Raw genomic sequence first — 21,949 nt, 5'->3', positions numbered from 1 at the left:
AAGGGGAAGCCGGCTCCGAAGGCAAAGCCCTTGGCCCGCCAATCAACGGGAGGTGGGAAGAGCACCGGGCTCCTGGTGGGTTCTCTGAGCAGGCCAGGACACAGCTGGCTCTGCCCAGTCTCCCCGTCTCACTGCAGCGCCGGGGTTGGCGCTCTGGGCACGGACGGCATGTTCTAGGCTCGAAGCTCTTGATAGAGCCTCTCCTCCCTTGAGCGTCTGGCTCGTCCCTGCAGCAGTGCGAGACCCGTGTGCATCTCTCAGCGCTGGGGAGCGGGCAGGGCCCACCTGGCTGCTGGTGTGTTGGATGGTGGAAATGCTGCGGCTGGGGACAGGCGCCCAGCGTCCACACGCCCGTTCCTGCTCACCAGCCTCTTGCACTTCCAGGGCCTGGGCTGCACCGCGGGGCCGTCAGCGTCGTCAGACCAGACGGGACGCGGCGCACGGAGGAGCGGGCAGCACAGAGGGGGAGAGGCCCGTCCTGCATGGTGCTGGCCAGCCACAAGTAACGCCCCAGCTTGGGGCCCGAACGCCAGGTCGCTGGGAGGAGGCTGGGCGCGGCGCCCCTGCTCTAGGCTGGTGTCTGAACCCGGCTCGGCATCACAGCAGCCGACACCATCGCTGGCTGCCGCGTTCAGACTCAGCGGCATTCCCCAGCGCAGGCCAGTCCCCTGCAAGGACCCGCCCTGCCTAGGGCCGGGGCGCCACACGCTCGGGGACCCGGGTCCCGCAGGCGCCGTGAGGTGCAGCCACACTGCCCCACTAGCACTGGGGAGCTGGGTTTACCCGGCCACACCCACCATCCTGCCTACCTGCGTTGGGGCACGCTGGGAAAACGTGGGCCACTCTCCCACCCTGCCTCAGCAGGGGATTGGGCGCCCCGAGGACAGAGAGCAGCGCCCCGGGGCAGGCCACTCCGTGTGGAGTTAGAGGAAGGACCGGCCACGCTGGGGCTGAGGAGGTTATATCCAGAGGGCAGAACCAGGTCCTGGAAGGCACCAACCCCAGCCTTGGGCCGGCCCCCACAACTGTTGCAGCCTGACTGTCTAAGGGCCTGTCTACACTAGAAAGTTGGTTTCTTATATCGCTTTAGTTCTTTTCGGTATAAAGGGTCTTGTGTCCGCACACACGTTCTTTTCCCAGCATATTTGGCATCTTAACCCACTTGAATTAATCCACTTTGGAAGTAGCATAACTACTCCAGAATGAGTTATCCCGGGATAAGGTTCATGTGGACACAAATCAACTGTTCCACGCCAGGCAGTCCTCCCGCTGCTATCCCACACTGCACTGCTTCACACCAGACCGGGCTCATGCCCTCTACTACTCTGGGGTCATCTTGACCAGGTGTCACCTCCCTGGTTAAATGCTGGCACACACCTAGGTGCGCCCCTTTGCGGTGCCAGCTGATGTCAAATTCACATACCAGACACCATTATAGCAGCCATATGCTTCTGCCTAGTCCCTCCGGAGGTCCTGGAGTCCCTTGCCCTGGGACAAAAGCACGGCCTGTCCTGTTTTAACAGGAGTCCCCCGAATGCAAAGATCTACGAGCAGCTATTGGAGCAAATGCAGGAGAAGAGGAGCTCTCACGACATGACCCACTGCCATGTCAAAGCCAGTGGAATGATGGCAACGCAGGAAAGGCATTATGGGAATTTCTTAGCCTGACACAAGTCCCAGAATTCCAGTCAGTTCGGGGAGGGGTCCCACAAGAAAAATCCCAGAATGCACCAAGTTTGGCAGCAGAGCATTGCTCCGTGGGGTATCCGCCCAGGGTGCTGGGCCGTTATTTAGGAGAAGCGCAGAGCTGCAATGAATCGCACCGGAAGTAGCTACGGCCGACTCAGACCCAGGGGGCTGTGCTCCTTTGGTGTCCTTCCCACGGAAAAACACAGCCCGAGGAACCATTCCTGCATAGACCGGGCCCGTGGGACTTTGCTGTGTGCGGGGACAGAGGATACTGCCCGCTGACCAACCACTAACCGGTTACAAACGCGGCTCAGGCTGGCTTTGCAAGAAGGTTTCTCACTACGCTGCATGTCCCCACGCACATGGCCCTGGGGGTCAGCCATCTACATGCTGGAGCCACATTTTTCAAGCAGATAAGATGCTGTCTGCAAGCTGGGCTCCTGCTCACCTCGCTCCTAACTGATCCGCACAATTTGTGACAGCTGCGAGAGCCAGGCAATCAGTGTTACGGTTTGGAAACACTGTCTCGGTTTGGAGGTCATGCTCTCCATCAACGTTTATTGCATTTAACTCACATTTGCTCAGCACCCAGGGGTTTTAAAGTGTGTACAAAAGAAAGCCGGCTAGCGCATTCCCAATCAAAGCAACGCGGGCTTTGAAGGCTCTCGGGAGTCGAGCTGCAGAGAACAGTTTTAGTGGAGAATTTATTGCCTTTGCACTTTTGTCTCATTGTCTCTGTACAGACATCTAAAACTGGCCTTAGCTTCTTTCTGGGTTAACAGATGCCCTCCTGGCTCCTAACCTCTAACCCACACCCTGTTATGGACTGATGAGGCTCAAGGCTGCAATGCTACTGTTCAAGGCCAGGACAAGTTCAGCAAACAGATGGACTTAAAATAGATTTGCTACAAGCAATCAGTGTTTTCCCAGGGGGATCTTTAGCCCTCAGGTTGACAGAACGACAGTAAATCATGTTCTAAAGAACATATCGGTGTCAAGGAAAAAAAGCCACTGGGGAAAGTGCAAGAAAAATTTCATGAATGAAACCATCCACCTTTTCTATAGTGCACGTTCGACTTTAACAGGGGCCTCTCGAAGCGGGAAGGGTAGGGAGAGCCGGCCCGTGGAGTTAAACTGATTTCAATTCTAGCTCCTTTGGCACTTCTGCTTCTCAAACACATTAGGCTCGAAACAAAGACCTCCCCTTGCCGTGCCCGCGCTCTCGGCCCCCTGGATCCTTCTGGGAAGCTGTGATGGTGAATTGGGACTAGCACCACCATGTCCATGGGGACAGACTGCTGCAGATTCTGCTTTCCCATCAGACTAGGCGTACTGCTAACAGCTGTCTGTCCTAACAGTGGACTGCGAGGGGATTACGCTAAACTGGAAGGAGGCACTTTGACTCTGGATTTTAAGCGTGTCTATACATGGAGTTGTCAGGAAGAGTGATTGCGCTTTAAATACACATCCCCCCTCAGTTCTCACTAGGAAAGGTGGTGTGTGTTTACTACGCTAGCTTAGCCAACATGCCCACACCAGGACGCTGCTTGCTGCCAGGAAACACCTCTGCGCCCACTGGAGCACGTCCTGTAGGTCGACGAACGGGCAGGACCCGGCTGCCACTTTGCTGCCTCTCCCACCTCTCTAGGCAACCCCAGGAGCCGCGAGGGGCTGGCAGGGCCCCACGCTCAGCAGGGAATAAAACGAGGGTCAAGTGGGACAAACGCCGCTGCAGTAGGGCTGAAGGAAAGCGATCTCATCCTGCTGCGTGGTGGAGGAGACCTGGGCTAATGTGGGCAGCAAGTGACGTCAGGAAGGAGCTGGCTTTGCAACAACAAAAAAAGCGAGTGTGGGATCCCCTTGGGCAGCAGGAAGATCTGTCTATATACACAGCTGCAGCAAGCGCTATGGGGCAAGGACAGCTTGAAAACACTGCAGGGGGGCTGGACTAGGACAGGAGGTATCAGCCAAGGGAATTCTGCAATGGGGAATCTCAGCTCAATGGCTGGAAATATTTCCCAACGGCCGAGACCTACGAAGTCTCCGGAACAGGTCCCCGAGGGAAGGGCAGAGCCCAGGGTCAATCTGGGGGGGGGGGGTTGTCAGGCCGCACATCTTTCTGAGGCTGCTGTCTTGCTCTTGAGAATCTCAGCTCCTCGCCCTTTATGGCTGGGAAGGGAACCTTGGGACTGGGATCTGCTCAAGCGGCAGAGAATGGGAAACCAGGCGCCAGCTGCCCGCCACTCCCTGCAAGGAGCGAATCGAGTGTTCACCTGGTGCTTTTCATCAGCTGATCTCCAAGGGCTTTACAAAAGGGCAGGATCATTCAGAGGCGCGGTTGACCGAGGTGCTCAGGGACACCATGTCAACGGCGTTAACTATTGTCCTGCCCATCAGAGCAGCGAGAGGACCACGTTATGAAGACCAAGGGGTCAGATGGGTCTGAGAGAACTGGGGCCTAAACCACACAGGGCTCCATTGACTGCTCCCGCTTTGAACTGAAGCAGTAACTGCTCTAGAAGGCCAGTCTGGGCCAGGCTCCTTCCACCCATGACAGGCAGGCCTTGCCTAGACTAGGGTGAAGGGGCGCTGTCACAATGCGGTAACTAGCACGAGGAGAAGTCTGTTGTTACACAGCCACTACCTTTAACACAAGCTAACCAAGACAGGGGTTTTAGCTTGACCAGTTTAGTCTGAAGTCTAGACTTGTCCACACTAGCCGTAGCTAGCACAAGCTAACATCACCCCTTTGACTCCCACTCTGGACAAGGCCCGGGAAGCTGGTGCCCAGGCCCCCTGCCGAATGCTGCAGGGGTGACAGCGCTCAGCAATCTCTGTGCTTTCCGAGATGGAGACACTCATGATTGGAGGGAGTTGGGGCCTGCTGGTTTTCTTTAGTGTGATGACTTTGGTCTATGCCAGATGATTAATGGCTTAAATCTTCTGTGCATACCTCCTCCCTTCCCCTCCCACTCCGCTCCCTGTAGCATGCCTGGCCGTGACTTGTGCCAGGGCTTGGTCAGCGCTCGCTGGAGTGCGCTTGCAGAGCGGTGACTCACGTGGGAGTTTAACAGCAGCTGAAATGCCCAGCGCAGTGATAGGAGCTTAGCAAGGCTGGCTGGGATGAGTCAAAGCAGGGCAAGGCCAGAGGACGTGGGGATCATGGCAAGGAGGTCACTGCAAGATGGGCTCTGGAGAGCAGAGGCACCGGGCAGTCTGGAAGCGGGCTGGCACTTCTGCTGTCCATAGTAGGATGGCTGAAGGGGAAGGGAAGAGGAGGAGGAGGAGGGACGGGGCCTGCATTTCCTTTCTCAATATCCCAAAAGGATCCGGGTGGGGCCTCTGAGTGCCTGCTGAATTTGACACAGACAGGTCCTCTCCACCTGTGCAGCTTTTCCCCAGGCTCCTTTGCATTGACCCTGACCCCAGGAAACAGCATCATCTCCAGCAGGAGCGTCCCAGGCATCCCTGGGCAGAGGATTATCCTGGAGCATAGGGTGAGCAGCTGGTTCAGAAAGCCACAGGCTCCTGTTAAACATGCAGACCGAAAGATTAGCAAACCGACTGCGATAGCCAAGAGCAAACATCCTTCATCCCCCCACTCTTCTGTTGTGCAAGTACCGCCGGAGCGGGAAACGCAGATGATGTAGCTGCTGCATGATCTTGAATTTCACAATGTGCTGAGAAACAGCAAGCGCAGAAAAGCCCGAGCCTGCCGGGAAGACGATTGCCCAGGATTCCCGCCCTTGGAATCTGAAGGAGACAAAATAAACGCCACACACATTCCATCGCCGACCAGATCTTTATTACGGGATGCAGAATTCAGCAAGAAACCTGTTGGTGGCCCCCTGGTTCTCCCACGTCCAGAGCGGCCCAAAGCACCAGGGACAGCAGCACCCTCTCCGAGAGGACGGCTCGGGTGGCAGGGGTGTGGCGGTCAGCAGCATTAAAAAAAAAAAAAGGCTAAAAAAAATACAATGCTAAAAAATGTTTTAGAAACAGCATTCATGTTCCTGCAGCTTCAACGATCTCAGCCAGGAAAGACCCAAGCTCCCCCCACCCCCCAGGTTAAAATCCAAACCGGAAGTAAAACGGAATTCATTTAAAAAGTTCCCTCCCCACCCCCGTGGAGCTAGGGTAGAGCAGTGCGAGGCCTGGGTGGTCCAAAGGAGTCTGGCGGCATGGTGGGGCGGCGGTCACGAGGCAAGCGATGGAGCCCGGAGCGCTCACTTCTCCTGGCCCGGTCTCTTGAGCACGGCGCTGTACTTCAGGGGGCCGCTGTCAGACGTCAGGACGACCTCCACCAAGGTGAAGATGGTGATTACCTTTGGCCAGGGAGAAAAGACAAAGGGGCCCCCGGGTTAGCAGGCTTCCAACAACGAGTTAGTCTAGGGCTGCTTCTGCTCCAGGGGCCGGCCACGCTGCCCGCATTTACCCAACCATTTACCCGCACTGACAACCTGCTGGGAGCCTGAGGGGCTGGAGAAGACGCCTGGGAAAGCTCAGCTTTAACAGGGAAGTGTGGCCTGCGGAGGCTCCAGGTCCCCCGGCATGGCAGGCTGGGGCATCTGCTATCTCGCAGGGAGGATGCAGAAGGACCGGGAGGAATTGCTGATACAGGACACGGGTGGTTTGGTGCCTTTGAAACCTGAAGCTGCGGCTAATTCCTTGCTGCTGCGATTTGGATAACAGGCACTAAGTCAGCCAGCTCATGGACACGTACCCCACAAGCTGAGTGCCCCCCTGGGAACACGGTGCGATGAGAACTCAGCTAGACTGGAAACACACTGACACATGACGGGGCCTTCCCAGCCAAGGAGCCTGACCCAGGTTGCTTTGTTCATCCCCACACCAGGGTGTAATCTGGCGTCACTCTCTGACTAACAGCTGCCCAGTCAGAGCCTGCTGCCCCTTCGTTAGCATCAGCACTGGTGCGTCTGCCCCGGAGCCTTAGCCAGCAGGACGGTCTGCACGCCTGGGGCCTAGGGACCACACTTATCTAACAGCCACCATGGGTCATTTTTACCAGTTGAAATGAACCTGGAGATTCAGAAGCCTGCAGGATGACGGCAATCAGAAAAGAGAACCCTGGCCCTGGGAGTTATGGGACTTGTGTGGGGTTCAGGGTTCTCACCCCTACTCTGCCAGACCCCCCGTGTGACCTTGGCCAAGTGTCAATCTCTTAGTGCCTAAATTCCCCATCTGTGAAATGGGAACAACTTTTCTTTTCTCCCAGCCAGTGTCTGTCTGCTCTATTTCAACTGGAAGCTCTCCAGCATCTGGGGCATGGTCTGTCTCTTACTATGGGCCTGGTCAGGGCTTAGCACAATGGGGCCCTGATCTAAGTTGGGGCCTGATAGGGCTACTGTAATACAGATAATTACTTCATTATTAATTAATGTGTACTTGAACCAAAGGTGAAGAGAAATAATTCCCGTAAATACCCTGGGGATTTTTGAAACGTTCCCTTAATAAGAAAACGCCGGCTCATACATTTCAGCATATCAGAGCAGGCTACAGAATGGAACTGACTGTACTAGTTACAGAAGGAAATATAGACCCTGGACAATCAATCCCTTCGATTCAGCCATGCAGAGCAACCTGCCCTCCTCTTTTAGCCAATTCTTAATGTTTCCTGTGAATATTGTGGGGGTGCCTCAGTTTCCCCTAGGCAGTTCTTAAGTGTCTAGGTGGTGGGATAAGAGTGTATGATCGTTGCAGAGCCCTAGAGGGCAGGTGTGTGCAGGGGTCTGGACACAGAGAATGGCCGACACCCTGTTTCCTGGCAACTGATGGCCTGGGCCCTTCCCCCCTGCAAGGTGAGAGCTAAAGAAATCCGGTGACCTCCTGGCCTGGGAAAGGAACAAAGCCCAGAGCAGGAGGGGCTGGAGGGGGAGGCAGTTTGGGGCTGGCTGGGGACATGGAGTGAAGGGCAGACGTGGTTGTCTGGCTCCCTGCCCCCCAAAATGGAACCAACTGAGGGGTCCTGTTCTCTGCACCTACAAGCTCTGGTTTAGACCATGTTCCTGTTGTCTAATAAACCTTCTGTTTTACTGGCTGGCTGAGAGTCACGTCTGACTGCGGAGTTGGGGGGCAGGACCCTCTGGCTTCCCCAGGACCCCGCCTGAGCGGACTCACTGTGGGAAGTGCACGGAGGGGCAGAGGATGCTGAATGCTCCGAGGTCAGACCCAGGAAGGTGGAGCCGGGTGAGCTGTGTGCCCTGCAGACAGGCTGCTCCCAGAGAGGAGACTTCCCCAGCGTCCTGCCTGGCTGCGTAGGGAGCAGTCCCAGAGCAGCGCCCGGGGACTCCGTGACACTGGTGATCCTCACTGGGCGTCTGCCAGCGTCATAGTTTTATCGACTTCAGCTATTTCAATGGAGCTGAGCCGCCTGACAGCAGCAGCCTAGCTGAGCCCAGCCCCGCAAGCACGCCCAGGCGGAAGGCTCGCTGCTGGGAATAGCTCCAGCGATTTCAGCTGAACACTAGAGCCAGCACCACTTGCAGGATCTCACGTTCACTGTTCTACGGCAGACCGTAACTTGTTCACACGCCAGCAAATCGCCAAACGACAACAGTTCCAGCAGCAAAGGCCCTGGCTAGGCAGGGAGGGAGCGACTGGAGAGTTAGGGTATGGCTACATGGAGAATAACAGGTGTGTTCTTAACCCGGGTTAGCCACTCGGGTTCCAGGATTCCTGAGGACATGGCAACTCAGCTTCACACGGGTTAACAGCTCGAATTCAAACCCGGATTCCCCTACGGGCTTCAACTTGAGCTGCTTCCCTGGGTCGTTGTCTCTTCACTGCTACTTTGGCCCCAGTTCGCTAATGGGAGTTAAGAACGCACCTTGGTCTGCAGTGTAGACAGACCCTACGTGAAAGATGGAACTTTATTTTCATCTGCAGAGGATCAGTTTTACCTACAGAATCTAATAAGAGGTTCCCCAAGAAAACAACCCCAGCTATATTATCGGGAATTCCACGGTTTCGACCTTAGCCTCAAGCCTTCTGTGCACAACCCCACTAAGCCTGATCGCTTCTCACTCTGGGGAGGTCACAGCTGATGAGCTCTCTGGGGCCAGGACTCTCTCCCAGACTGTGCCTGCATTCCCCCAGCACGACAGGCCCTGAGCCTGTTCAGAGCACCTGCTCAGTCCCATAATGAGAGGGGAGAACCAGCCCATTAGCTTTACTCCGCGCCCCTATGAGCCATTCCAGCCTCTCTCCCTGCACTTGCGAGTGGGCAAACTTATCCAAATCTTCCCGGCTGATTCTGTTTGCTGCTCAAAATCAATCATGTGGAAGAGGCCACGTCTGATTTGGACTCCAGTGTATCAAACTGGCCTGCAGTGAGTGCCAGGGGAGATGCCCTGCCACACTACTGCTACGCTGGCCAGCCTACACTGCAGCTGTGATTTCCCTCTGGGGAAGACACAGCCGCACTACCTTTCATTGAGCTGGAGCCCTAAAACCAGCCGGAAAGCCAGGGCGGGGGCACAGGCTGGCTGCCCCCCAGCTGCACCAAGTGTTTCAGACAGGATTGTACTCGGGGCAGCCGACCTGTCCGGCCACCGGTGCAGCCGTGGCTACGCCGCTCTTTAGTGCATTCAGATCCCAGGGACTGCACTGGAAATGAAACGCCGTGGTCACATCAGAGCGCCTGGCCAAAGGAGGGATGGTCCCAGGAGGCTGGTATAGGGTGATTCACCCCTTAGTCTTGCTGCTGTTACCAAAGTTACACAGTGGAGGGGGAAGGGGCTGCTGGAACGCCCCCCAGGAGTCCGGCTCCCCCATCAGCACCAGAGACGGGGCCGGGCGGCAGGAACTCCTCAGCCCAGCAGCCTCTGCACATTTAACCTATTTTGCAAACAGTCTTTACAGATGTTCTCCCTCCCCGGTTGGGCTCAGCCAAACCAAGAGGCAGCCGCCAAGCCTTGCAAAGGCGCAAGGGGCCCCTCCCATTGTACAGAGCCTGGCTGAGGGGGTGGTGCTGCCTGGCCCGGCAGGCTAACGCCAGGGCGTGACGAGGAGAAGAGTCTGTGCTCAAGGAGGGTGCAACTATATGTCAGGGTGATATTGCTTCTTGCTGCTTCAGCAAAGCTCTGGGAGGGCTGCAGCAGTTCAAGGGGTTAGAGATTTATTGACACAGGGATCTCTTGACTTGGAAGCGGGCTCCAGTGTTTGCTTAGGAGGCGGGGGAAGATTCATGGAGGAGTTCCCTCCATGGCTCAGTGTTTACTTTCCAGAAATGATTAGCCCCGGGGCTGGGCTCTGCTCGGGCTGGGCAGTCATTTTTCATGCTGCTCCCTGCAAGTGTGTAAGTGATCCCAGCTCCTGTACTACAGGATGAATTGGGGCCATGCAGGGTGGGTTCCAGGGGACTTCCCCAGCCAAGTCAGCTTAGCATGGAAGGTTCAGCTTTAAAGGGAGCGCGCTGCCCTGGGACAGCCTGCAGCAGCTTACTCTCATGGTGTGCCCATGCCACGGAGGCTATCCTGGCATAGCTACGCCGCAGGATCCAGGCCCGTGTAACCCCATGGCGTAGACAGAGCCTACACCGATGGAAGGGGGGTAGGAACACGACCTCCCCAAAATGGTAGCTAAATTGACAGAAGCATTCGTCTGTCAACAGAGCTGGGTCTCCACCGGGGGTTAGGTTTGCAGAGCTCTGGTGCTGGGTGTGTGTGTGGATTTTTCACACCCCTTTAAGTGCAGACCAAGCCTCAGCCAGGGGATTGGGATTCATCCCCGGGAATTTCAAGGCAATCAACTAGACCATTATTTTAAAGTGTTGCCAACTTTTGTTTGGCATCAAGGTAGCACTTAATCAAGCCAGACAAATGCAATCAATCCCCTTGATTGAGTTACTGCGTTAATAGCTGATGGGGACACAGGAGACAGATTTCTCTACTCTATTAAAGCATTAACACCATGTCTGGGGAAATCGGACTTGAAAAATTCCTTCTAATTGGATCTGAGCACTGCCTGCCACATGGGCTGAAACCTGACTGAAAAGTCATGCAGAAGGGGAATGATAAAGGCCAGAGCAATGAGGTGGGGAAGGCGTCTAGCCAGAGGCACAGACAGACCTGATCTTGCTTAACATCTTAATTAACGATCTAGAAGAGGGCAGTAAACAGCACATTAATTACATTTGCAGAGGCCACAGAAGCAGGAGGCATGGCACACAGCAGGGAGGGCACAGGACCCAAAGGGAGGCAGGCCAGGGTAATGGAACACTTTGTATAGTGGGAGTGCTGAGCCATTGAACCAAACTGTAAACCCAACCCTGTATGTAATGGAAACCAGCTCAAGCCAACCGGTACGGCAGCCCCCCCAGCACGAGCACCTATGGAGGCAGAGCGGCTAGAAAGCCCGGCAGTAATGGGAGTGAACCAGAGAAGAGGGTGGCCATTTGGGGAAACAGAAGCCAGAACACAGGGATGCAACGGAGGATGCAGCCTTCGGGAGCAGCACACCTAATGGAGGCCAGAAGGCCAGGAGCTTGCAGAAACACCATCTGCTGCAGTGACTAGAGCAGTGGGCTGGGGGCCAGGCCTCCGGGAGTCAGTTGCGTGACAGGGACCATGAGAAACCAGAGCCCAGCCAGGGCCGGATTTACACCTTACACGCCCCAAGGCGCAGCATCTTCAGTCCCCCCCCTGCAGCTGACTTTCAAGTTGCACATTTTAGAGAGGTAAGAGGCCCCTAGAACACCGGCACCCCAGCCACGGGCCTACTGTGCCTCCCTGGAAATCTGGCCCTGAGCCCAGTCTGAAGTCTAGACTTGTCCACACTAGCCGTAGCTAGCACAAGCTAACATCACCCCTTTGACTCCCACTCTGGACAAGGCCAGAGATCCTGGTCAGAGGGGAGTGCAGAGGGACTGATCGGCAGACAAGGGCTGTGCAGTTCAGTTGCGCTCCAAAGCCACTGATGCACGGAGCCACTGGTGTGGGCTTTACCTGGGGGGCAGCTTCCTGCTCTGGGGTCTCCGGCTCCCACAGGAGAGTTAGTTCAGGCTTCTTCCCCACGTTCTCAAAGCGGAATCCCGTCAGTGGCAGAGCCTGCAGAACAGACAGCACGTTGGGGAAAGCGCTGGCTTCCAGGAGCGGTGCTGGAACCCCAGGAATTCTGTCCCCTCCGCTGACGGGCAAGGAATCTGGCTGCTCCCACAATCCTGCTACTAGCTTAGCTGGCTTCATTGGACCCTGCTTAGCAAGACACTACTGGCTGAGCAATGCTGCTTACCTTCTCCCCCCAGCGTGTAAATGACTGCCAAGTTCTTTTTGTCCAGTGCCCTGTGTAAAGCACCCCCAGCTCTGTAACCTCCCAGGAGGAAGGAGCCAGCCCACGGTTCCCGAGATGCCGGTGGAAATGAAGTACTGCTGCAATACACCCACCCACAGGCCACATTTCACACTGTACATTCCAGGTCAAGATGCCGTGGTCAGCAATAGAGTGGTCTAGACTACAGCAAACCATTTCCAAATGGTCTCAGATTTATGATGTGATCAAATGCAGTTAAAACCAACTGCTTCCCCATTTCAGCCCCAACCTGACCTCTGGGCCCCAAGCCCTGGTTTCATGTCACAATTCCTAGTGAATCGTTACCCACTTCTGGCACGCACAACCGCAAAGCAGAGGAGCTGGAAAACACGAAATCACGTCTTTTAATAAAAGCGAATGCACTACGGACCCTTCTGGTTTCCTTTGCTTCTGCTCTTGTCCTGCATGGGGGCTTTGGGGGTGTCTATGGGAAACCCCCAGACAGAGCTGCAGGAGACTAGCAGTGTGAGGCGAGCCTCCCGTCGAGGTCTTGTTTGGTGGCACTAGAGTACGTCAAAAGTTACAGTCCATCTCACACTATTTTGTGACAAGACTGTTACGGTTGAAATGGTGTTAAACCTCTTAGAGCGAACACCCAGTCAAACGCTGGCTGTCCCCCAGCAACTCCCACTGCCCCCCATCCTTAACTCTGCCCTAGCATGGCGGGCTCATCTGCGTGGCGTTAGTTATTAGTGTGACTATGCAGAAGTAGCTCGGCTGGGCAGGGAAGTCCTCTGCAGCCTTATCTACAGTGGGTAGGGAAGTCCTCTGAGGCCTTATCTACACTGCTCTTTAGGGTCTGTCTTCACTGCGCAGTTAACCCAGGTGCTTACCTGCCCCTCACACAAACCCCTCTGACCTAGGTTTGGAGGTGAATTAAGCCCAGGCGAACTGACCTGTCTGGGGGGACCGGTAAGAACCCAGGCTCCGATTTAACCCGGGCTGGAATCGCCCATTTTTCAGGGAGGATCCAGGCAGACTCACTTGAGAGCCGATAGTCCTTCAGTGACTTCCCACAATTCCCCGTGAAGGACAGAGCCGTTCTCCAGCAATTGACACACCTGACTGGGAAGAATCCTAGAGTGTCTCAGCACAAAGAACCACCGGCTGTGCCCCCGGACGCACACAGGCGAGTGCAGAAAGAGTGGGGGATGCATCATCCGTGGGGATGTTCGCCTCCAGGCAAGGCTAACCTGCATCACTTGGGCTCCCTGTGCAGTGAAGACACCCTCCCCTCCCTTGTGGTCTTCCCCAGTTGCACTTGGCCCCAGGGCAGCTCTGGTGGTGGCAGTGCCAGTGTCGAACTGCCACCGGGGACTTAGCACCTGCTCTGAGCCCGGCTAGAGAACACAGAAGGGCCTTGACCAGCACTCCAGCTGTTACTACCCAGCAGAGCAGCACAGGTGTGAGGTAGGGAGGATTAACGGCAAGGCCAGTCGAAGGGGGAAACCGGCACTCCAGGGCACGTACGTTACAGTAGATGCGTTTCTGAACTCCGAAACTCAGCACCAGGACATCGAAGGCCTTGTTCAGGACGCCCATCACCATTGCCTCTGACTCCAGCGGGCCACACTCCTGTCAACACAAAGCACGGTCACGAGCGAGATACCGCCAAGGAGGGCTCCCACCTAGAGACCGTCCCCCAGTGTCCCACAACTCTCTGCCCACCTGGGCAGCGCCCATGGAGTTTGTAAATTGCTCCTCTGCTGGGATGTAACGCTCACTCTCCCCAGCCGCTATGGAGCGCAGCGGATCCTCTCCCCAGTCCCGACCGGGGTGCCAGCCAGCCCTGTGGGGCACCAGCTGCTGGGACACCCCATAGACTGTAGCACTCCTAAGAGCTAGCTGGGTCCAAGCAGTCAAGGGAGGGATTGTTGAGCCCTCCAGTGCTGTGGAAACAGTCACCTACATATACCCCGCTTGGACTCTGAGCAGCTGCCCCAGGGAAGAGGCCTCAGGGCCCATGACCCTGTTGGACATGACAGGGAGAATCATCAGCAGAACTGAAGCCAGAAGCAGCACTTGCTCCTTCTGGGGCACAAGAGGGAGGAGAGCCAACGGCTGCTCAGGCCAGGGATCACCTACAGAGCTAGCAGCAGCCGGACTGGCTCCAGAGCATGCCATGATCCATAGGACAGGGTCACCTGACAGGTGAGGACGGGGGGCTTTTAGTGCCAGGGTGTTCTTCAGAGACCGCCCCTAAAAGGAACCAAGGAATCATCTCGATGCCTGAGGGCCAAAAGGAGAGCTCCAGGCCCCGCTAGCTCATTTAGCGTAGCGGTGGCTGTGGTCTCACCCTGACGAAGATGGCGAAGAACAGGTCGGCGCTGAGCTCCTGCACCCTCTTGGAAGCCATTTTCCGGTCGTTGCAGTGATCTGCTTGCTTCTGGATGGCCTCCTTTCTCATCCTGATTGGGCGTCCCATGCCTGGGAGGGAAACAAGCCACGACGACTGGTGAGCGCCCTGGTGGTAAGGGGCTGGCGTTCCCCAGAGGTGTGCCCCAGTACCCCTGAGCAGCTTTCAACTGGAATCCCCACTGTACAGAGCCTGCCAAGGTAGCTACACTCCCCCCGCCCTGCTACACAGGAGGCCAGATCCCCACAGCCTGCTGAAGAACAAGAGAGTGGGGGCCCGGTCCAAGTGAGGCTGGAGAATTATAGACACAGCTGCAGTGAGCAGAAGGGCCAGGGACACAGGGACTGAGTGACCAGTCCACGCCCATACAGGGTCTGTCCAAATCCACAGCAGAACCCAGGAATCCTGCCGCCTCCTCTGTGTCTTCCCTTCCCAGCCGTGAGGCTCCAGGCAGCAGCCTCTCAGCCTGTGACTCCACTAGCCCGGATCGGGCGGCCCCCTTCAGGCACCTACCGAGGGAGGCGGAGAGGAGCCGGTGCACAAGGATGTCAGCAAAGCGGCGGATGGGCGAGGTGAAGTGGGTGTAGAGTGGCACGTTCAGGGCGTAGTGGCGGAAGAGGGTCTCGTCTTCCAGGACGCCAGTGCAGAAGTAAAGAGCCATCTGGGAAGGGAAAACCCCCCGGCCGGTGAGACTCAAGAGGAGGGCGGGGAACCTGTGCGTGCTCTGCTTGGGCAAGGAAAGCCCCATGCTCTGGACCCCAGTGCTGGGAGTGGAAGAGGCCTCAGAAGCGTTTTACACAACAGCGCAGGGAGCCCCAGAGACGGTTTAGACAGGGGAGCTGGAGGAACTCCCCGAGGGGTGCATCACAGGCCTGGCTCTGCTGAACATAAGAATGGCCATACTGGGTCAGACCAAAGGTCCATCCAGCCCAGTATCCTGTCTACCGACAGTGGCCAATGCCACGTGCCCCAGAGGGAGTGAACCTAACAGGTAATGATCAAACGATCTCTCTCCTGCCATCCATTTCCACCCTCTGACAAACAGAGGCTAGGGACACCATTCCTTACCCATCCTGGCTAATAGCTATTAATGGACTTAACCTCCATGAATTTATCCAGTTCTCTTTTAAACCCTGTTATAGTCCTAGCCTTCCCAACCTCCTCAGGCAAGGAGTTCCACAGGTTGACTGTGCGCTGAGTGAAAAAGAACTTCCTTTTATTTGTTTTAAACCTGCGGCCCATTAATTTCATTTGGTGGCCCCTAGTTCTTATATTATGGGAACAAGTAAATAACTTTTCCTTATTCACTTTCTCCGCACCACTCATGATTTTATAGACCTCTATCATATCCCCCCTTAGTCTCCTCTTTTCCAAGCTGAGAAGTCCTAGCCTCTTTAATCTCTCCTCATATGGGACCCATTCCAAACCCCTAATCATTTTAGTTGCCCTTTTCTGAACCTTTTCTAATGCCAGTGTATCTTTTTTGAGATGAGGGGACCACATCTGTACGCAGTATTCAAGATGTGGGCGTACCATGGATTTATAGAAGGCAGGGGTGAAAGTAAGTTAGAGGACTTACCGGTACGCTGGAGTCCTGAGCAGGGGGCGTGGCCTCAACCGGAAGAGGCAGGGCCTTAAATCCCCGGGGCCAAGGGCAAGGGCTCCAGCTGCGGTAGTGGCGGCTGGGAGCCCGGGGCCCTTTAAATCACCCCCGAGCTACCAACCGCAGAGGCGGCTGGGAGCCCTGGGGCTCAGGGGCGATTTAAAGGGCCCAGGGCTCCAGCTGCCGCTACCGCAGCGGAGCCCTGAGCCCTTTAAATCACTGAGGAGCCCTGGGGGCTCCTGGCTGCCACCGCTACCCTGGGGCTCTGGCAGAGCTTTAAAGGGCCTGGGGCTCCACTGTGGAAGCAGCTGCCGGAGCCTCGAGCTCTTTAAATCCCCGCCTGAGCCCTTTAAATCCCCACCTGAGCCCTGCTGCCCGAGCCCTGGGGTAGCGGCAGCCAGGCTCCATCGGGGATTTAAAGGGCCCCGGGGCTCCAGCCGCTGCTACCAGCCCGGCCCTTTACATGCCCGCTGGACCCCACTGCTGCTACCCCAGGGCTTTGGCAGCAGGGCTCAGGCTGGGATTTAAAGGGGGAAGCAGCGGTTGGAGCTCCGGGGCCCTTTAAATCCCCACCGCAGCCCCGCCGCCGCTACCCCAGGGCTTTAAACTGCCCTCTCGGAAAGCCGGTCCTGGTACGGCGCACCGGCTCTTACCGGTATGCTGTACCCGGGCGTACCGGCTTACTTTCACCTCTGATAGAAGGGCAATAAGATATTCTCTGTCTTACTCTCTATCCCGTTTTTAATGATTCCTAAGATCCCATTTGCCTTTTTGACTGCTGCTGCACACTGCGTGGACACCTTCAGAGAACTATCCACGATGACTCCAAGATCTTTCTCCTGATTAGTTGTAGCTAAATTAGCCCCCATCATATTGTATGTATAGTTGGGGTTACAATATGATGTATTTTACCAATGTGCATTTTGCCAATGTGCATTACTTTACATTTATCCACAGTAAATTTTATTTCCCATTTTGTTGCCCAATCACTTAGCTTGGTGAGATCTTTTTGAAGTTCTTCACAGTCTGCTTTGGTCTTAACTATCTTGAGCAGTTTAGTATCATCTGCAAACTTTGCCACCTCACTGTTTACCCCTTTCTCCAGATCATTTATGAATAGGTTGAATAGGATTGGTCCTAGGACTGACCCTTGGGGACCACCACTAGTTACCCCTCTCTATTCTGAAAATTTACCATTTATTCCTACCCTTTGTTCCCTGTCTTTTAACCAGTTCTCAATCCATGAAAGGATCTTCCCTCTTATCCCATGACAATTTAGTTTACATAAGAGCCTTTGGTGAGGGACCTTGTGAAAGGCTTTCTGGAAATCTAAGTACACTATGTCCACTGGATCCCCCTTGTCCACATGTTTGTTGACCCCCTCAAAGAACTCTAATAGATTAGTAAGACATGATCTCCCTTTACAGAAACCATGTTGACTTTTGTGCAACAATTTATGTTCTTCTTTGTGTCTGACAATTTTATTCTTTACTATTGTTTCAACTAATTTGCCCGGTACTGAAGTTAGACTTACCAGTCTGTCATTGCCAGGATCACCTCTAGAGCCCTTCTTAAATATTGGAGTTACGTTAGCTATCTTCCAGTCATTGGGTACAGTCGCTGATTTAAAGGACAGGTTACAAACCATAGTTAATAGTTCCGCAATTTCACATTTGAGTTCTTTCAGAACTCTTGGGTGAATGCCATCTGGTCCCAGTGACTTGGTACTGTTAAGTTTCACAATTAATTCCAAAACCTCCTCTAGTGACACTTCAATCTGTGACAATTCCCCAGATTTGTCACCTAAAAAAGACGTCCAGGTTTGGGAATCTCCCTAACATCCTCAGCCGTGAAGACCGAAGCAAAGAATTCATTTAGTTTCTCCGTGATTACTTTATCGTCTTTAAGTGCTCCTTTTGTATCTCCATCGTCCAGGGGCCCCTCTGGTTGTTCCTCAATTCCCTGCTGGGTTAAGATCTCATCAGGCTATTTCCACCACTGCACGTTTTCTTCCTCGCCATCCCAAACCCTCCTCGCCCCGCCCCGTGGGCTGGACGTCCGCTGACCTGTACTGCAGGGAAATAGCCGGCCTGGCCCCTGGGAAATGGACTTGGGGGGACCAGAGCTCTCTGCTCTCTAACTTGGGGGAGTCTCAGTGAGCCCTTCTCGCTTCACACAGCCATGTGGTACGGGCCAGGTCCTCAGCTGGTGGCTCCATGGAGCCGAACAGATCTACACTGTGGGTGGAGCTGGCCCTGGGCTTTGAAACGCACTCATGGCTTTCTCTGTGTAGCAGTTTGCCTCGTGTTTTGCTCAGCCGGACACAGCAACAGGTCTCAGGGCCAGGCCCCCCTATTTCTCCCCCCAACTGGTGAGTGTAGCATTCCCACCCGCCCCTGGCCAGAGCAGTAACAGCAGGGCAGGGCACCAGGAGGGCCATGCCTGCATGCTCGCTGCTCACCCACGCTAGTCCCTGCAGTGCTAGCAAGGTGACCTAGCGCGCCCTCTCGTGGAAAAAGGGGGGAATGACATGGTTTGAGCAATCAGGAAGAGTCACCCCTGGCCTGGTGCATTGCTTGGCGAGGAAACCCTAATCCAAGCCGTGGAGTCAGGGGGAGAGGTGGGGTGCTCTGCTAAAGAGTCAGGGGAGCGGATCAGTCTGTCAGATGGGTGACGGGGGGCTCCCAGCAGCACCTAGCTCAAGCATCTGATGTTCCTTTGCCATGATCGGCAGCGCAGCTGCTGCAGGGGACGACTCGCTCACCCCCGCTGCCCCCTGCCCAGCTACCCACGGCTCTTCTTATCTGAGCCAGGGAAGGGAGTCCATCTCCTCCACTCCCTCTCCGTCAGATGGTGACCAACCAAGGAGCTGGTCTACACTAGGAGGCCGAGAGCCTGTCTCATTGCAGTTCCGCGCCCCCACCCGGCCCTTTTCAATGCTCACGGGTTAGCGCGGGTGCCGCGATATAGGTACCGGTTTTTCTAGTGCAGGTGGCCCCCAGGACGCTGTGCAGGTGGTTTGTTCAGGCCGGCAGTATGTGTGAACAGCTGGGCCATGCTCCCTGCCCTGCCCAGTGTAAATGTGTGACTGGTGCATCACGGACACCGGGAAAATGGCACGGCAAAACGGGCACAGAGAATGGCAGACTGGAGGGAATCCCCCGTCCCGGGGGCAGCCAGCTACAGCCCATTCCTTCTACCCCACAGGAAAGGGGAAAGCCAGCCATAAGACAGGGGGCGGCTGGCTGCAAGATTTCAACAATCCTGCCTTGAATTCCTGGTTCCACTTTAAAGCTGCCCAATCTGATCCAGGGAGCTTCCATGGCAGCAGGTCTCCTGGGAGGAGTTTGCTTCAAATGGCCTGAACTAACACTGGCTTGACCTCTGACTCCCACCAGCCAGAATGCTGCGTGTGGCTCTCCCTTTTCCTCCCCGCCTTCCCAAATTCCCAGCCAGGCAGGAGTGCTCCCTTAAAGACGGCCCTCTGGAGAGAGGGAACAGACTGTCCGACAAGGAGTGCCCTGGCGGCAGGGTTAAACAGCTGGGGATGTGTGGGAAGTGGGGCCGATGTGATGGATTTAACAGACGAGCCGGCGCGTTCCAGGCCCATGAAGGATGCTCTCCCGACAGAGGATTTCCGCTATGGCCATAGTTCCAGAGGCTCCAGTGAGATCCGGTGGGGGTCCTGCCCGAGACTTGGCCTCGGGAGTGAAATCCATCCCCGGGCAGCATGCGGGGCTCCCCATCGACTCGCACTGCTGCCTGTTCACCGCTCGGGCAGCATAAGCCAAACTTTCCCCCTTCCTCTGGGCAATGGGAAACAGACCGTTCCCCTCCCCAGCCCCATCCATCATGGGGATTAATGGAGCTCCTTGATACTGCTCGCTGGGAACAGATGCCGCTTGGCTCGTGCGTTATTATATCTGCACAGTCTAAATAACAGATCGGGAATAAATCAAAGGGAGCTCGAAGAGCCCTTTTCCTGGAAGAAGCCACGCAGCCAGACTGACAGCCCAGGGACTGCTCCACTTAGGAGCTTGCTGTTTGCCGTCCCCCCTCAGCCTGCTCTCTGGCAGGTTAGGATACAGCCCTTCGGCGCAGCTCCTCTGTGGGTGCTTTTAAAGAGACAGGGCTGAGGGTTTAAGCATCTGTGAGGCTGCTCCAGCGTCCCATTCAGCACTAAGCTGAAGCCGTAACATCACCGTGCACTGAGGTGCCCAGCCCGGCTCCCTTTCCGAGCCACCGAAAGAGTGGGAAAGTCCTTTCCAAGTAACCTGCGTCGGGGCAGCCCAGAGACACAGGCACATGCCTGGCTGCGGGGCCGGCTCTAGGGAGACAGGTGCCGGTGGAGGAGAGCAGACAGGCACACACGGCCCCGCTGCAGAGCTTGCCTCTCAGTGTAGCATTGCTCAGAGGACCAGCCGCACCAGGCACTGCAAAGCTGGACCAGCACAGGTCAGGGCAGGTCGAGCTCCCCGCCCTAGCTCTTCAGTGGGGATTCGGAGGGTGAGAGGGGAGTTCAGCCGCCATGGCACATTGCCATTGGCCTCTGCTCGTGCCATTTAGGGGGCTTGCGTGGGCACGCTGCCATCAGGCAGGCCCCCATGCAGCCATCAGACGAGAACAGCTCTTAGTCTCCATCTGCGGTGAAAGGCTCCGGATCCCATTGCCAGCCCGCAGGGCCAGAGCAATTTGCTCCGAGCCTGCAGAATGACAAGACTCCCACCAGTGCCACATGCAATGGGAAGATCCTCTTAGACCCCCTGGATCACACAGATGGCTCAGTAGCACTGCATGACTTGCCACTGCCTTTTACCCCTCCCTCTGCATGCACTTGGTCACAATTCCAGAGGGAGTCCTATGTCCTGGACACTCTGTGCTCACAAGGCTTCTCCGACAGTGTCCCTCTGTACGCACCTAACCTCCAGCCACTCGGTAGATATTTATGCATTCAAACCTGTACCCGAAACAGCAGGAGGGGGCTAGCATTCATGCAGAATACACATGCACGCCCAGGGTTTTGATGGGGCGCGTTCCACTCTTGCCAAGGAAAAGGAACCTGGAACTCGGGTGTTGGCAGGTAAATACAGGAGAAGCAGGATTTTATGAACCAACTTTGGGCTGGAGGAGCCAAGTCTTGGTTTTGCAAAATCAAAGCAGGGCCGTGTCTGATCCAGGGTCCATTCACCGAAATCACCCCTGTTCAGGCAACTTGGCTAAGAGGCTTGGGGCCACCCCCAAGTCTGCAAGGTGCTTTACAAAGAAGTAAGATGTCCGGTTCCTGCCTTGGAAAGCTTACAATCTAATCAGCTAAAACACAGCTGAGGGGAGGGGACAGGTGCAACACCCAAGCCAAACGACCGAGGTGGGGCTTGGAAGGTGGCTCATGGGTGCCACGGTTCATGCAGGGCTCTCCCCTTCAGCTGCCAGCCCCACCAAGCCTGATTCCTGACCTTTCTGTGGGCAAACGTGTTTGTACATTGGATGTCTACGCAGGCGCCGTTACTGCTCCAAGAGCTGACACAGTTTAAAACAACAGCTTTCCTGTTCACCTCTGAGACGGGGACAAACTTGCTGCGATACCCGCGGCTTCATTCCATGAGAAGCGGCTACAAAGCGAACTGCTGGTATACGCGGCTAAATCAACACGCGGCCAGTGCTGGCCCTGCGCTTCCCAGCAGCCTCTTCACCGGGAACGTCGCTCGGTGGTGCAGCTGCTGTTATTACATGTTCCAGCTTTTATTTTTACATCTGCAAAACACCAGCCCTAAGGGCTGGAAAAACAGCCCAGACAGAGACTGAGCCGCGCGGAGAAGCCCCTTAGATCAGGAGGTTGTGGCGGGGTTATGGCAGAACGGCGATTGAATGAACCCATTGAAAACTAAGAGCGAGAGGTTTAAAAACAACGGGAGTCGCCTGCTCCGATTACAAAGCTGAAATCCTGCCCTGGGATTCATGGTTCAGGCAGCTAC

At 55.6% G+C, this 21,949-nt stretch overlaps 1 protein-coding gene across 3 annotated transcripts in view; it reads right to left on the bottom strand.

The window, feature by feature from the left end:
• Nucleotides 1–5,485: 5,485 nt before the first annotated feature.
• The window catches only part of DIS3L2 (DIS3 like 3'-5' exoribonuclease 2), a 270,593-nt gene continuing 254,129 nt past the window's right edge, over nt 5,486–21,949 (bottom strand). For all 3 annotated transcript variants that reach the window (XM_074963408.1, XM_074963406.1, XM_074963407.1), the window contains 5 exons: nt 14,888–15,035; nt 14,315–14,445; nt 13,489–13,593; nt 11,655–11,756; nt 5,486–6,014 (listed from right to left, as the gene is read on the bottom strand). In XM_074963408.1, the coding sequence (XP_074819509.1) occupies nt 5,916–6,014; nt 11,655–11,756; nt 13,489–13,593; nt 14,315–14,445; nt 14,888–15,035 (585 nt within the window). In that variant the 3' untranslated portion in view covers nt 5,486–5,915. The remainder of the gene's footprint in view (nt 6,015–11,654; nt 11,757–13,488; nt 13,594–14,314; nt 14,446–14,887; nt 15,036–21,949) is intronic.

The sequence above is a fragment of the Natator depressus genome, chromosome 9 (assembly GCF_965152275.1).
Source record: "Natator depressus isolate rNatDep1 chromosome 9, rNatDep2.hap1, whole genome shotgun sequence".
Lineage (NCBI taxonomy): Eukaryota > Metazoa > Chordata > Testudines > Cheloniidae > Natator > Natator depressus.
This window is presented reverse-complemented; position numbering and strand designations above follow the sequence as displayed.